Here is a 13,768-nt window from a genome sequence, read left to right as displayed (position 1 = left end):
CTCTAGAGATAAAAATAAGTAGATTCTGACTAAAAGTCATCTCCATATTACCTCATCCAACTGGTGTCATTGCTGCCTTTCTTACATGTTTTTTAATATAAGATTAGATTTAAAAATTTTATTCCACCTTGTAAAGTATAATGCTTTGGCCTTTATACTGAACTCCAAAATCATGGATTTTGACAGAAAGTTATTTTACGCTAATTTTATATTCTAAAAAGAGTTGCCTTTTAACTCATTTAGATTCCCTATAAGATGCTAGAACCCTGCCAACTGAGACTATATTTTATTCACTCTTACTTTCTTAGTCTAGCATGGTGCCGCCATGGAAAAGCAGTTCAAAAATATTGTAGAATGAAATGTATGATAAGAATGAATGAAAAAATGGACTTGAAGAAGATGAAATATTTAAAAAATGCATTATAGAAAGCTCACAGTTTCTTTATAATTTTACCTTAATATTCCAGAAAAGCCTAGTAGAAAAAATGGCAAGATTAAGTTCACTAAATTCAACATTTTAAAACATAAAATCATACTTTTATTTTTCATTTTTTAAAGTATTTCCCCCTTTATTTGCAAACCTACTCTCTTTGATGAACAACAAAGGATGAATAGAGACTATGCAGAGTTCACATATTAAGTTGGGGGAAACATCTAAATGAGCCATTTAAACAACCAAATTCTTCCCATGAATACTACTTCTGCTGCCTGAATCTCTTATTAATGCATTTCTTAGTTAAACTTTAAAGGTGATACTGTGGAAAGAAATGCTTTTGAAAAGTGTGTAGTTAGTGTCCTCCATAATTATGCTTACTTTTGGAAGTTCCAGTGATAGAATCGATTATTCCTTCAAAAAACACAAGTGCTTTTTTTTTTGAAAGTTGAGTGTCAGATAAAAATTGTATCCTTTCAGATTTATTTAGCCCTGTGTTAAATAAATGATTCAAAGAGAGGACCCGAATGCTTACTTGATATCAGATATTTCCATAACAAAAAAAAAATTAAAGCAGTATAACCTCCCTTATAAACAACCATAGGGAATGTACATTTGAAACTAGTTATTAAACATTTGAGAAAAAATTGTAGAAAAATAAAATTTAAAATATGATGTTGGTTTGCCATTTTGTGACTATGAAAACTGATATATATTGTTTTTATTGAAATCAAATTAGTCATGCTCAAAAATAAAATAAAGAGCTTAAGAGTATTTTTTATCTACACAAGGTGTGATGAGTAAGGGCAAAATTTATTTTAAAATTACGACATAAATTAACTTTTTTGCTTTATGATTAATTTTTTTGTTTTATCTCATTAACTTTGCTTCTGACAATTTAAAAGTAAATATTCTTTAAAATGTATTTACATTTAATCAGGGTTTATGTTGCACCAGATATACTGTTATGACTAAATTCCCTTTCTTGTTCACCCTCATAACTACTGTACAAGAACAATGAAAATAATGAACCATATATATATATATATATATATATATACATATATATATATATATGCATACAAACTTAGGCAATATACTAAGTATACAAAGTTACCTACACCTTTTTTATTGAATTAATTGGACTTGTAACATCGTGTAAGGTTAAGGTGTATAGTATGTTACTATGACATATTTCCATATACTGTAATATGATTACTAATGATATAGATTTGCATATGCCTTAATGCTTTGATAAATCTTAGATACTATAATATAAATAACCTGATTTTCCCAGGACATTCGAAAGTTTGAAGCATGAAGCATGTAAAATAACATTTGTGTGGGCAAAATGAGGAAAGAGCAATAGCTTATAATTCTTCATTGATTTCAAAAATAAATATATAGCCAGATGAAATATTAGAAAAAATAGTAGCACACCTAATTATTTAAGTCTGCAAACATTTAATTTTTATTTCATTGTCATGATAAAATTTGATGTGTTAGAATAATTTCATCTAACAACTTTTTTTTTTTTTTTTTTTTTGCCATTTCTTGGGCTGCTCCTGTGGCATATGGAGATTCCCAGGCTAGGGGTCCAATCGGAGCTGTAGTTGCCAGCCTACACCACAGCCACAGAAACGCAGGATCCGAGCTGCATCTGCAACCTACACCACAGCTCACAGCAACGCCGGATCCTTAACCCACTGAGCAAGGGTAGGGATCGAACCCGCAACCTCATGGTTCCTAGTTGGATTCATTAACCACTGCGCCACGACGGGAACTCCTACCAACTTTTTAAAATTTTTGGCCAGGCTAAGTTCCCTGCGCCAGGGATCAAACTCAAGCCACAGCAGTGACAATGCTGAATACTTAGCCAATAGGACACCAGGGAACTACTAACAACTTTTTTCTGTTTATATTTTCTATTATAGGAAAAAATATTTCTCTCTGAAATGTACCAAACAATTAATACGTAGGAAAATACTACAGACTATTTTTCTCCAAAAACAGAATCAATTTAGAAAATAAGTTTTAAACCCCTCAAAAGCAATAAATCATAATTATACAGATAAATACCTGGAAATGAAATTGTTTAATGTTTTCTAAACAGGTAACACAATTTGGTAATTACATACTGAAATCTGTTATTTTGGGTTTTTTATTCCCAAATCTAACAAAATGTAAAAATCACAATTTAAAATTAGAACACTTTAAAATATTTGATAGCATACAGGGTCCAAGTTTGCTTCTTGATAACTGATATAACAGCTCAATTTGTGTCATTTACTGTTACATACACAAATGAATAAATATATGGGTAAAATCCTTGTCTGATATAAGTATAATTATTTAGAATTGAATAAAAATAAACAATGATAAAATATGTTTGCTAAAATAGAAAAACATGTTATATACAATAACTAATTTATTATCAATAAATAATTTTAGAAATCATATGTTGTGACATGAATGGCTTCTTTCAAAACAAATCTGTATGAAAAGTAAGACAGGAAATTTCTACCAACTGCTTTTAATTTATACTAAAAATGTGTAATTCTCCTAAATTTTATTCTGTGTTTCTTTCTGGGCATTATAACAACAAATATACTAATTCAATGATTCTCTATCTGGCTTCATGGATGAACTTTAACTAGTCTATAAACACCTGAATACTAAGCAATATTGTGTATTGGGGCAGCACATAAATATGTGTATTTCAGTCCATTTTGTGAGATTTTCAAAAGAAAACAAAAATTAACTGGCTATTTAATTCATTTACAAAAGACTACTAACTTAAAATTGTTTGTATAACAACCAAATTAAAATATATTTTTCCTTAAATGAAAATTGCCATTAAAAGAAAATTTCCCTTAAAAATAATTATGCTGAAATTTATGTTCAATAAAAAATCCTACAATAAACTATCAATTTGAGGATTTTCACATATTTTTTCTCACATACTAGAATTACAAAAATAGAATGTTATAATCAATCTAGATCAAGAGTTTTTTCCATGGTTTTTTTTTGTATTTTGAAACAACCTGAGCTCCAGAGCTTACCACATCAATCCAACAATCCAAGTTCATTTAAATATTAGAAAAAAAGAATAATAATCATGCATGTTATATCAATATTAATGCGTTAATTTGGTAAATACACAAACATTTTTATAAAACACATACAAACAACACAGACAGCACAAACTTCACTCTTGCACTAAAGAAAGTAACAAAAAAGGAGTACACTCACAGATAGAAAACTTGTTGCTGTTGTCTTTCCCTGGAAACAATTTAAATCCTCTAGATTTAAAATCTATGGCCTTTTTCACTAGTTAAGAAAACAAACAAAAACATGTATCAGGATACACAATTTTGAAATGAAATTCAAGTTAACAAATTTTGTTAGCATGGAATTATGCAAGTTAAAGAAACTGCTTTCTTAATCCTGAAATAGGGCTCCCAGAAGAAAATAAAGAGAAAAAATAACAATATGATCACTAAGTAGTAAAAGTAACAGGCAGTATAGGATTTTAAGAGTTTTAAGTAGAGAATCTTGCATATATAAATATACTTTTTAATACTATCCAAGTTTTTAATAGAAGAGCAAAACATTAACTCTTTATCATAAATCATCTCAATTCTTCAAATTTTGTGGAATTAAATTTTAAAAATAAAAATACTGAGGCATTATAAAAGTGGGAAGAATTTAATAAACTTGGTTTTTAAAATAATGTATTTTTAATGTAGTTTAGCCTAATTGAAATATTAGGACACATTTAAGAAAATTACATAATTGGAAAAACTTAAAATTCCTTTTTAGTAATTGTTTCCTTTCAAAAACAGTGCTTTTGAACTACAATCAATATTCAGTCCATACTATACAAATTTTATGCAAGTGAATTACAATTTTTTGGATTTCATATAAAATATCTTGCTTCTATTTCTTTATATTATGATACTTAAAATCAGTATCATAAGGGACTGGTTTATTTCAATGTGTGCTATATTAAAGTATATATGACTGAATTTGCCTTATAAAAACATATAAACTCAATTAAGTAACTTGGAATATTTTAAGAACATTTTTGAAGTATTTTGAATGAAGAAAAAGAAGTATTATTCCCTTTTAAGTATAAATTATTTTAACTACAGTTTCTATATAAATTTTAAGGTGATAAAGTATAGTTTAGAATACTAAGTTTTTAATAACATCAGCTGAAATAAAGAAAATCTATCTGGAGTTCCTGCTCTATTGCAGAGGATTAAGGATCCAGTGTTGTCTCTGCAGTTTCTTGGGTTGCTACTAGACCCAGGTTCAACCCCTGGCCTGGCACAGTGAGTTAAAGGATCTGGCATTGCCACAGCTGTGGTATAGGTTGCAACTCAGCTTGGATTCATTCAATCCCTGGCCTGGGAAATTCCATATGAGGTGGGTGTGGCTAGGAAAATCTTTTTAATTAAAATTCTACTAATTAAAAAATGTTATATAAACTGATCTAATGACATGAGATTTTTTTTTCTATTTTTTTTTTCTTTTTAAGGCTGCATATGTGGCATATGGAAGTTCCCAAGGCTAGGGGTCGAATCTAAGCTGCTGCTGCCAGCCTATGCCACAGCCATAGCAACTCGGGATCCTAGCTGCATCTGCAACCTATGCTGCAGCTTGTGGCAAGATCAGTCAACTCACTGAGTGAGGCCAGGGATTGAGCCTGCATCCTCATGGACACTATGTTGGTTTTTAACCTACAAAGCCACAAATGGGATATTTAAATAAAAATTACCTTCTTTTAAAAAACCCAGCATTGGAGTTTCCGTTGAGGCGCAGCAGATACGTATCTGACTAGGAACCATGAGGTTGCAGGTTCGATCCCTGGCCTTGCTCAATGGGTTAAGGATCCAGCATTGCCATGAGCTGTGGTGTAGGTCACAGATGCGGCTCAATCTTGTGTTGCTATGACTGTGGCATAGGTCATCAGCTGTAGCTCTAATTATACCCCTAGCCTGGGAAACTTCATATGCCACAGGTGCAGCTCTAAAAGGCAAATAATAATAATAATAGTAAATTAAAACAAAAATAAATACATAAACCCAGCATGAACAAGAATGCAAGGGATAAATTTAGATTTCTCAGTTATTTAGAATTTTTAACATCTTGCTTTTTATGACATTTATAGGTAGAAATGATAGCCTGAAAAATTTAGAAAATTAGATTTTGTTCATTCCATGAATTTGAAAACAGTAAAATTGATTTTCCTTAGCTTAAAATGATCATTTCACTAATTCTTACCATTTTACCCAATTAGTTCATATTAAGGATATTTTATTGGTTTTGAAACATTTTTAAGGTGATTTTTTTTCTTTTAATTACCTTAAAAAAGTGGCAAAGTTGAGACAGAGTCTGATGGCTTATTGAAATATATAGGTATGAATTATCTATATGTATATACCACATATAAAAAAGGAGAAAATTATCATTGGAGTAGGATTGAAGAGATCTAATTCTTAGCAATTGCAGTGGTTGATTTTGGACAAAAATTTTCCTTTTTACCTTAGTCTCTTGTCTTAAAGCAAGAAGCAAGGACTAGATGATTGCTCAGATGCTTAACAGTGTTGAGATTCTTTATCTGAGGACCTTTATTTATAGTGAAAGAATGACTACATCTCTCTCAAATATGTTTTTTTATTGTAATTCTCTTCCACACCCTAAACCCTAGGGTAAGCTTAAGTTTAGTCCTATTGGAGTATTTGGTTGCTCTAAATTTAGTTTTGCAATGTGTGAATTTTCCTGTTCTCTGAAAATTATTTTTAACAAAATTTGCATTTTGTATGAGGCATAATTCTAGATTCTCTGAATCCCAACACGAATTATAAGTAGGAATTCTACCTCTACTTTTCACTGCATTGTAAGATTTGACTTTATGTGTTAGAAAAGGGTCACAAAACTTCACAGTGGTTTTAATATAAATGTGGAATTCTTAAAGGATAAAGAAAAATAAGTGACAAGATTATAAACCCAAAGGAGAAAAATGAAGAAAAGTCCAGTAGGTCAAAGAGCTCAGTTACTAGAAATAAAGGATTTAGAAAACTACAAAGTGTGTGTGTGTGTGTGTGTGTGTGTGTGTGTAGAATCTGTATCTTTGTATAATGTGCTTATATCTAAACTTGAGTATTTGGTTGAGGGAGGTCATGGACAAGACCTAGTTAAGAGGGTCATCTCCAACCAAGAAGTTTTAAATAGTTTCCTGATTTTAAAGGGACCTAACTGATTTTTTTAAAGCATCTACTTGTCAATGTAAATTAAAGAATAAAACTATGTTTTTTTGGAGGTAAAAAATTATAAATAATTGCAATACAGATATGGAAGATGGACACCCAGGAGAATATCCATTTTAGAAGATAAAAAAGTGAATGGAAAAATAACATAACATTTAGGTTCACAAAAACCTTTAACTTATGTTGAACAGTAAAAACACATACTTCAGATCTTTTTATAATTTCAATAAAGAGCATATTTCATATATTTTTATTAATAAACTGAAAGGACATATACTGCAAGTACCAATTGCAAGACAATGCACTAAATCATGTATCAGTGAAATGTTAAATCTCAAGAACATGCTGTAAAACATATATTTATTATCTACTACAAGGTATATGTATTAAATACTGATATAACATCAAGCAATGAGTGCTTCTAGTGATCACATTTAACTTATAAAATTAACCTATTTAAAAAGTGTATTTTGGTTATAAGCATATCAAATTTATCACAGAGATATTAAAATATGTTGTGGTGTTTTATATACATTTTTTAAATGTTAAAGGACTGTATGTTTTTCATGTAAATTCCTTCCACTCCATTGTGGGTTTCTCAAAAGCAGCAATATTATTTCATACAAGTGGTCTTTGTTGTTAAGAGTGTGATCGAATGAATATATGCAATATTGTAAAATCTGGTTCATGGCTGATTTCCATTATTATTCATGAATTAGGAAGGGAGAAAGTGATAAAAGAATTAATGTCCAAAATGAAGCACTTTCATGTGTAAAGCTAATTTTAAATACATAACAACTGTGTATGTTCTGAAAATTTTTCAATACATTTTATTAAATACAAGACATGTAGACATATGTGCAAAGATTCATTTTCTTTGTTTTCTGTTTTTCACTTTTCATATGCTAAACAATTTGTTAATTTTTGTTTATTACTTTTTTTGGTTTGATTCATGCATTTTTTAGCATAATAGAGATGTTATAATATGGGAAAGGCCTGGCAGAAAATAGTATATTAGGCCAACAATCAAATCCATCTTTGTTTAGTTATAAGCACCAGACACTAGAAAAACCATTTTGTCTCTGTAATCCTCATGCAAGCAGTTTTAAATCACTATAGAGGATTATCACTGTAGTATTTTCCAGATAATTATCGTTGTTATTTTCAATATGAATTTAAATTCTAAAATGCGCTTTAAAATGTACCAAAAAATTGATGAAGGTTTTTTTGTTTTGTTTTGTTTTTTGTCTTTTTAGGACCGCACCCGCAGCATATGGAGGTTCCCAGGCTAGGGGTTAAAGCGGAGCTGTAGCTGCCAGCCAGCACCACAGCCACAGCAACACGGGATCCGAGCCGCATCTGCTACCTACAGCACAGCCCATGGCAAGGCCAGATCCTTAACACACTGAGCAAAGCCAGGGATCGAACCCGCGTCCTCATGGATGCTAGTCAGATTCATTTCTGCTTGGACCATAACAGGAACTCTTGATGTTTCTTAATCTCATCTAACTTCCACGTTAATCAGCTAAAGTCATATATTTGAAAATATTTAGATCACAATGTCTTATTATAAATATTAATCATATATGCATATATATATATAAAGTGGTATATTTTGTTTCAAATGTCAACACTTTTTCTGTGAAACAGGTGGTATATGACTTTATTTTTTGTTATTTATATATATATATTTTTTAAATTTATTTATTTATTTTTCCACTGTACAGCATGGGGGCCAAGATACACTTACATGTATACATTTTTTTTCCACCCTTTGTTCTGTTACAATATAAGTATCTAGACATAGTCCTCAATGCTACTCAGAAGGATCTCATTGCAAATCCATTCCAAGTGATTTTATTTTTCTGTTAGAGAATCTTTGTAAGTAAGAACAAAGTGCTGTTCCAGTTTTTAATATTAAGAAACTGACCACATTATACAAATATAATAAAAGGAATTCAACCACCAGTTGGAGGTTTTAGAAACGATGAACTTTAAGTGGTCTTTCTATCATTGAGCTTCTAAAACTTCATAAAAACATTACCTGGTTTCAAGTTCCTTATTTGAAAATTATGGTAGAATCTTCACCATATTATCTCAAAAGTCACACACCAATAATTTTCTATTCTATTTCAATTCTAGCATATATAGTGATAATTTGTAACCTTTCAGAACATCTATCTTTGAAAGAGAAGAAATAGACATATTTAATATTAATGGGCAGAACATTTTTTATTGGAAAAAAATTGCTTCAGATTTGTGTGGGATTCATAGAAAAACACTGGCATTATTTATTAAATGTTATTAGAACATATAAAATTCCTTTCATTTTCTACTTAAATTCTATTCAAACACAATAATAAAAATAAAACAAATGCAATATTGTGTTTATTATCTCAATCTTCCAAATCTGTAGTATTTATTTTCACAATAACATATTGCAAGTGGCAGAGGTTGCCTTATATCTGCAATTAAAAGAATATAATAACTTCTGAAAAGGAAAATTATTTCTTTTGAGAAAGTTATTTGTATCATGATTTTTTGGGTTTTTTTGGCTTCATCTTAACTTTTAAAATATACAATTCCTTTCTCTTCTTTAAAACTGTTTCTGGTATCATGCTACCTAGATATACAATTCATACATTTTAAAATTAAGTATGATGTTATCTTCATATTTAATAAATAAATTACACTAATTAAATTTCATAAATTTTGTTTTGTTATGGAAGCTAAAGTGTGTGTAGGTATGTGTGTTCCATTTTGAGAATATGGCACATTTCACTACTGACAGTAGATTTATTTACATGAATACTAGGAAATAAAATAAATCATTTGCTAGGAATTTTATTAAAATTCAAGATAATGTTAATGAGAACTGTGTCTAGTCACTTATGATGGAGCATAATGATGTGAGAAAAAAGAACCTATACATGTATGTGTAACTAGGTCACCATGCTGTACAGTAGAAAATTGACGGAACACTGTAAACTAGCTATAATGAAAAAAAATCATTATATATATACATAAAAAGATAATGTTAAAACATAACAAATTATTCATGACATTTCTAACTAGACTAGGAATTGGGACACCTGTATTCTAGTTCCATAGACAATAAACAAGTTGTTTAAACTTCTCTATACATTCTTAAGAGATTCAGTCATTTACCCTTAAGTATTTAGGTGTAGAACTTAGAACAAAGGAAGAAAGAAAAATTAATCAGAAATCTCAATTCTATCTCAATGATTAAAATGTGTCTCGTGATTATAAAAGTAACTATGCTCAAAGGATAAATTTTGTTTGAAAGTAAATGGTGGCTCCATGTTACAGGCTTAAAAATACTACAATTTATCACTTTTTTTCCTACATCCTGTATTGGCAGAGCACTTCTTCAGAACATATTTAGCATGAAGGCTGCTAATTGGTCACTCCTTCCATATTATCCTTAAGTGAAGAAAGATTAAGAAGATGCACTAATGCCAGTAAAGTACTCCTAGGCTGTCTGTTTTATCACCTTTCGTATAAAATTTAACACTGGATACAAATTTCTGGGAAAATAAATCTGCTTTTTAAACGTTTCCATGGCGTAACTTTAGAAAATATTTAGAGGTATGTTGCAAGTAAATCTTGTTTTTGGATTATACAGTAAAAAGATATAATGGAAAATTCAGCAGCATGTTATTAAGTGGTTCATGAATATTTGTGGAAAATACTTCATTTCATAATATGTTAAAATAAAAGAAGATAAATAATACCCGCTTCCATTTGATAAGAAAATGAGTGGTAGAATGAAATATATTCAAAAAAACTGAAAAGTTTATTTGTAGAGACATAGGTATATGCAAGACCAAAATATACTTCAATTTATTCATTTATTTATTTATTTTCTTTTTTTTAAGGGCCGCAGCATATGGAGGTTCCCAGGCTAGGAGTCCAGTTGGAGCCACAGCCACAACAACACAGGATCCAAGCCACGTCTACGACCTACACCATAGCTCAGGGCAGTGCCGGTTCCTTAACCCACTGATAGAGGCCAGGGATCGAACGCGCAACCTCATGGTTCCTAGTCAGATAAGTTTGAGCCACGAAGGGAACTCCCAAAATATCCTTTTATATAAAATGAAGGAATTAGACCAATTAAATTCAGTAAGAAATGATATATATTCAATTTTATAATTAATTAAAATCTAATGTTTTCTGTCTTTTAAAAACCACTAGTAAAAAACAATATGGTTTAGATACTCCAATATTTTTTTAAGTCCTAAACTTAGTTTATGTTATCATGCTAGTTTGTGGCTAGCACTTATTCCTGAATATTGAATGTGTAAATAAAAAATTTTTATACCCTTTTTTTCTAGCTGAAAGAAAATTTGCAATATATTGTAGCATATACTCAAATTCTATAATAAGTTACAAGAATAAGGACATGGCAAAAGTTCCGTACATGCTAGTTTTTTTATTATTACTATTAGTTATAATTTTCAGATCTAGTGAGTTTCAGATGCCATTCCATTGGGGAAGCAATATATTAAAATTTTTCAATGTTTTATGTCTTTTTCACTGTGTAGGGATGAGACATAAATTAAATTATAAACATTCCTTAGATTCTAATTTAAATTTTACCTATTTACCTATTTATTTATTTACTTTTTTAGGGCCACAACCACGGCATATGGGAGTTCTCAGCCTAGGAGTCAAATCAGAGTTGTAGCTTCCAGCCTACAACACAACCACAGCAATGCTCGATCCCAGCTACTTCTGCGACCTATGCCACAGCTCAATGCATCACCGGATCCTTAACCCACTGAGCGAGACCAGGGATCGAACCCACATCCCATCCTCATGGTTGCTAGTTGGGTTCATTACCTCTGAGCCATAATGGGAAGTCCCAAATTTTATTTTTTATATAAAGTTAGAAACCTCTCCAAATTCTTTGGCCAAAGTAGTAAATTTAGTATAAAATGTATAGAAACAACTTTTTCTTTTTTTTAATTTTTTTGTTTGTTTTGTTTTGCTTTTTAGGTTCACACCCACGGCGTATGGAACTTCCCAGACTAGGGGTCGAATCTGAGCTACAGCTGCAGGCCTACACCACTGCTACAGCAATGCGGGATCTGAGCCATGTCTGCAAGCTACATCACAGCTCATGGCTACGACAGATCCCTGACCCACTGAGCAAGGCCAGGAATCAAATTCTCATCTTCATGGATACTAGTCGGATTCATTTCTGCTTCACCACAATAGGAACACCCTACAAACATCTTTAAATATATAACTACATTAGTTTTTATGAACATATGTGTAGTTATTCAGCATATTTTAAAGTATTCTTTTAATAGGCCCATTTTCACTTTTTCAAAGTAAGATTCTAAGGCTATATATATAAGGGCTCAAAGTTGTAACAAGATCAGCCTAGACCCTAGGCTTATTTTTCAACTACTTCAGACTAAGAAACATATCTACAATTTTTACTTGGAAAACTGAACAGAGTTGTGAGTGTGAAAAAGGAGACATCACATTTTATAAAATCAATTTGTTAATGCTCACAGGTCTTCTAGATTTAATTATTATGTTTTTTTATCTAAAAGACAGTAGGTGCTAATTATTGTATACAGACTCTAAAATGTGCATATAGGCTTTCTTCCCTTCCAGAAATGGAACAACATCAGAAATCCAAAACATTGATCTAGATACCAGCAGATGCACACACAATGCTTGGTATAACAGGTCTGATAGTAATTGTGTGCAGCAAAATGTCAGGATTATAAGAAAAATGTGGGATTTTTATACTCTTTCTAGGGATTTTTATAATTGGCATAATAAAAGTCACTATATGGGAAGAGTTACCACTGGCGTAGTTCACAATACTGTAAAAACACTGTGAAAATTAAGTTTTAATCCTTATCTTGAAATTGTTTCCTCATCTTGAAGCTGACAGTTTCAAATGAACTAATTTTTTAAGCTTTTTATAGCCTCATTTATGGCATATGGAAGTTCCCAGGCTAGGGGCTAAATTGGAGCTACAGCTGCCAGCCTATGCCACAGCCACAGCAACATGAGATCCAAGCCACATCCTCATGGTTACTAGTCAGATTTGTTATCGCTGAGCCACAATGGAGACTCTTAATTTTTTTATTAACCTTTAGTCCAATAGTTAAATATTAGGGTCCACTCAATTGAATTTTTCTACATAGTTTTGTGTTTTGATATAGCATATTCTTGGAATACTAATTATTTTCTGCTTATTTTGTTTATAATTTCTATTCTATTTTCATGAATTAATTTTACCAAAGAAAATTTTATATAAAGTGTAACATGAAAAAGAATAACATTAAACTTTTCTCTTTTTTTCTAGTAGGCTTAGAATGGTCCTGATTTTCACATTAAAGACTTAGAGAGTATGAAGATTATTAGGCATAACCTCTCAAATGACCTCAAGAACAAAAATATACTGTAGGTTTATAATTTTTTCTAGTTCAAGATAAATAAAATAATTTTACATATCATATCTGTTTTATATTTATTGTCAAAGATCACTTATCTACAATATAATGCCTTCTAATATGAGACTAACTGGGTGAGAAGAAACTCTTTGAATAATAATGACCACAGTTAATCAACATCATTAAGACTGAGAAAGCGGAATATATTCTTCCACTAAAAACTTCATTTGTACAATGAATAATTTTAAAAAATCCATAAAATGTTATTAATTTAATAAAGAACAATATTCCCTCATCCTTCTTAGATTACTGTATTTTATCCAAGTTCTTCACTAGAAGGCTTGTTATCACTAACTGGATTCTGTTTTAAAAAGGCATAGATCGACTCACAATATTTGCTACGAAGTTATGCTGCTAGATTCATGGCTGTTGAAAACAACAAAGCAATCTCATCATAACCCATCTATGTTCTGTATTGTCGACATTTTATGCAGAGCTATTCTCCTCCTTGTTCTTTGTGCAAAGGTTGATCCAAATAGGCTATATCCTACCATACAAACTGTGGCATTATACTAGCAGCACAGGCATCACCTAAGAGCTTGTTAGAAAAGTAAGTT

General features: G+C 30.7%; 1 protein-coding gene across 5 annotated transcripts in view; it reads right to left on the bottom strand.

The window, feature by feature from the left end:
- CSMD3 (CUB and Sushi multiple domains 3) overlaps positions 1 to 13,768 on the bottom strand; it is a 1,221,352-nt gene that overhangs the window by 714,652 nt on the left and 492,932 nt on the right. For 4 of the 5 annotated variants that reach the window (XM_021090582.2, XM_021090584.2, XM_021090585.2 and 1 more), the window contains one exon: positions 3,686 to 3,763. The exons of the other annotated variant lie outside the window; for it this stretch is intronic. In XM_021090582.2, coding sequence (XP_020946241.2) covers positions 3,686 to 3,763 — 78 coding nt within the window. The remainder of the gene's footprint in view (positions 1 to 3,685; positions 3,764 to 13,768) is intronic. 5 annotated transcript variants of the gene reach the window in all.

This window comes from Sus scrofa, chromosome 4, assembly GCF_054392235.1.
Source record: "Sus scrofa isolate SSC_HxYL_T2T_F1_AM1 chromosome 4, Sscrofa_HxYL_maternal_Yorkshire_Landrace_v2.0, whole genome shotgun sequence".
Lineage (NCBI taxonomy): Eukaryota > Metazoa > Chordata > Mammalia > Artiodactyla > Suidae > Sus > Sus scrofa.
The sequence above is the reverse complement of the archived record's forward strand: the minus strand, read 5'-3'. Positions and strand labels throughout refer to the sequence as shown.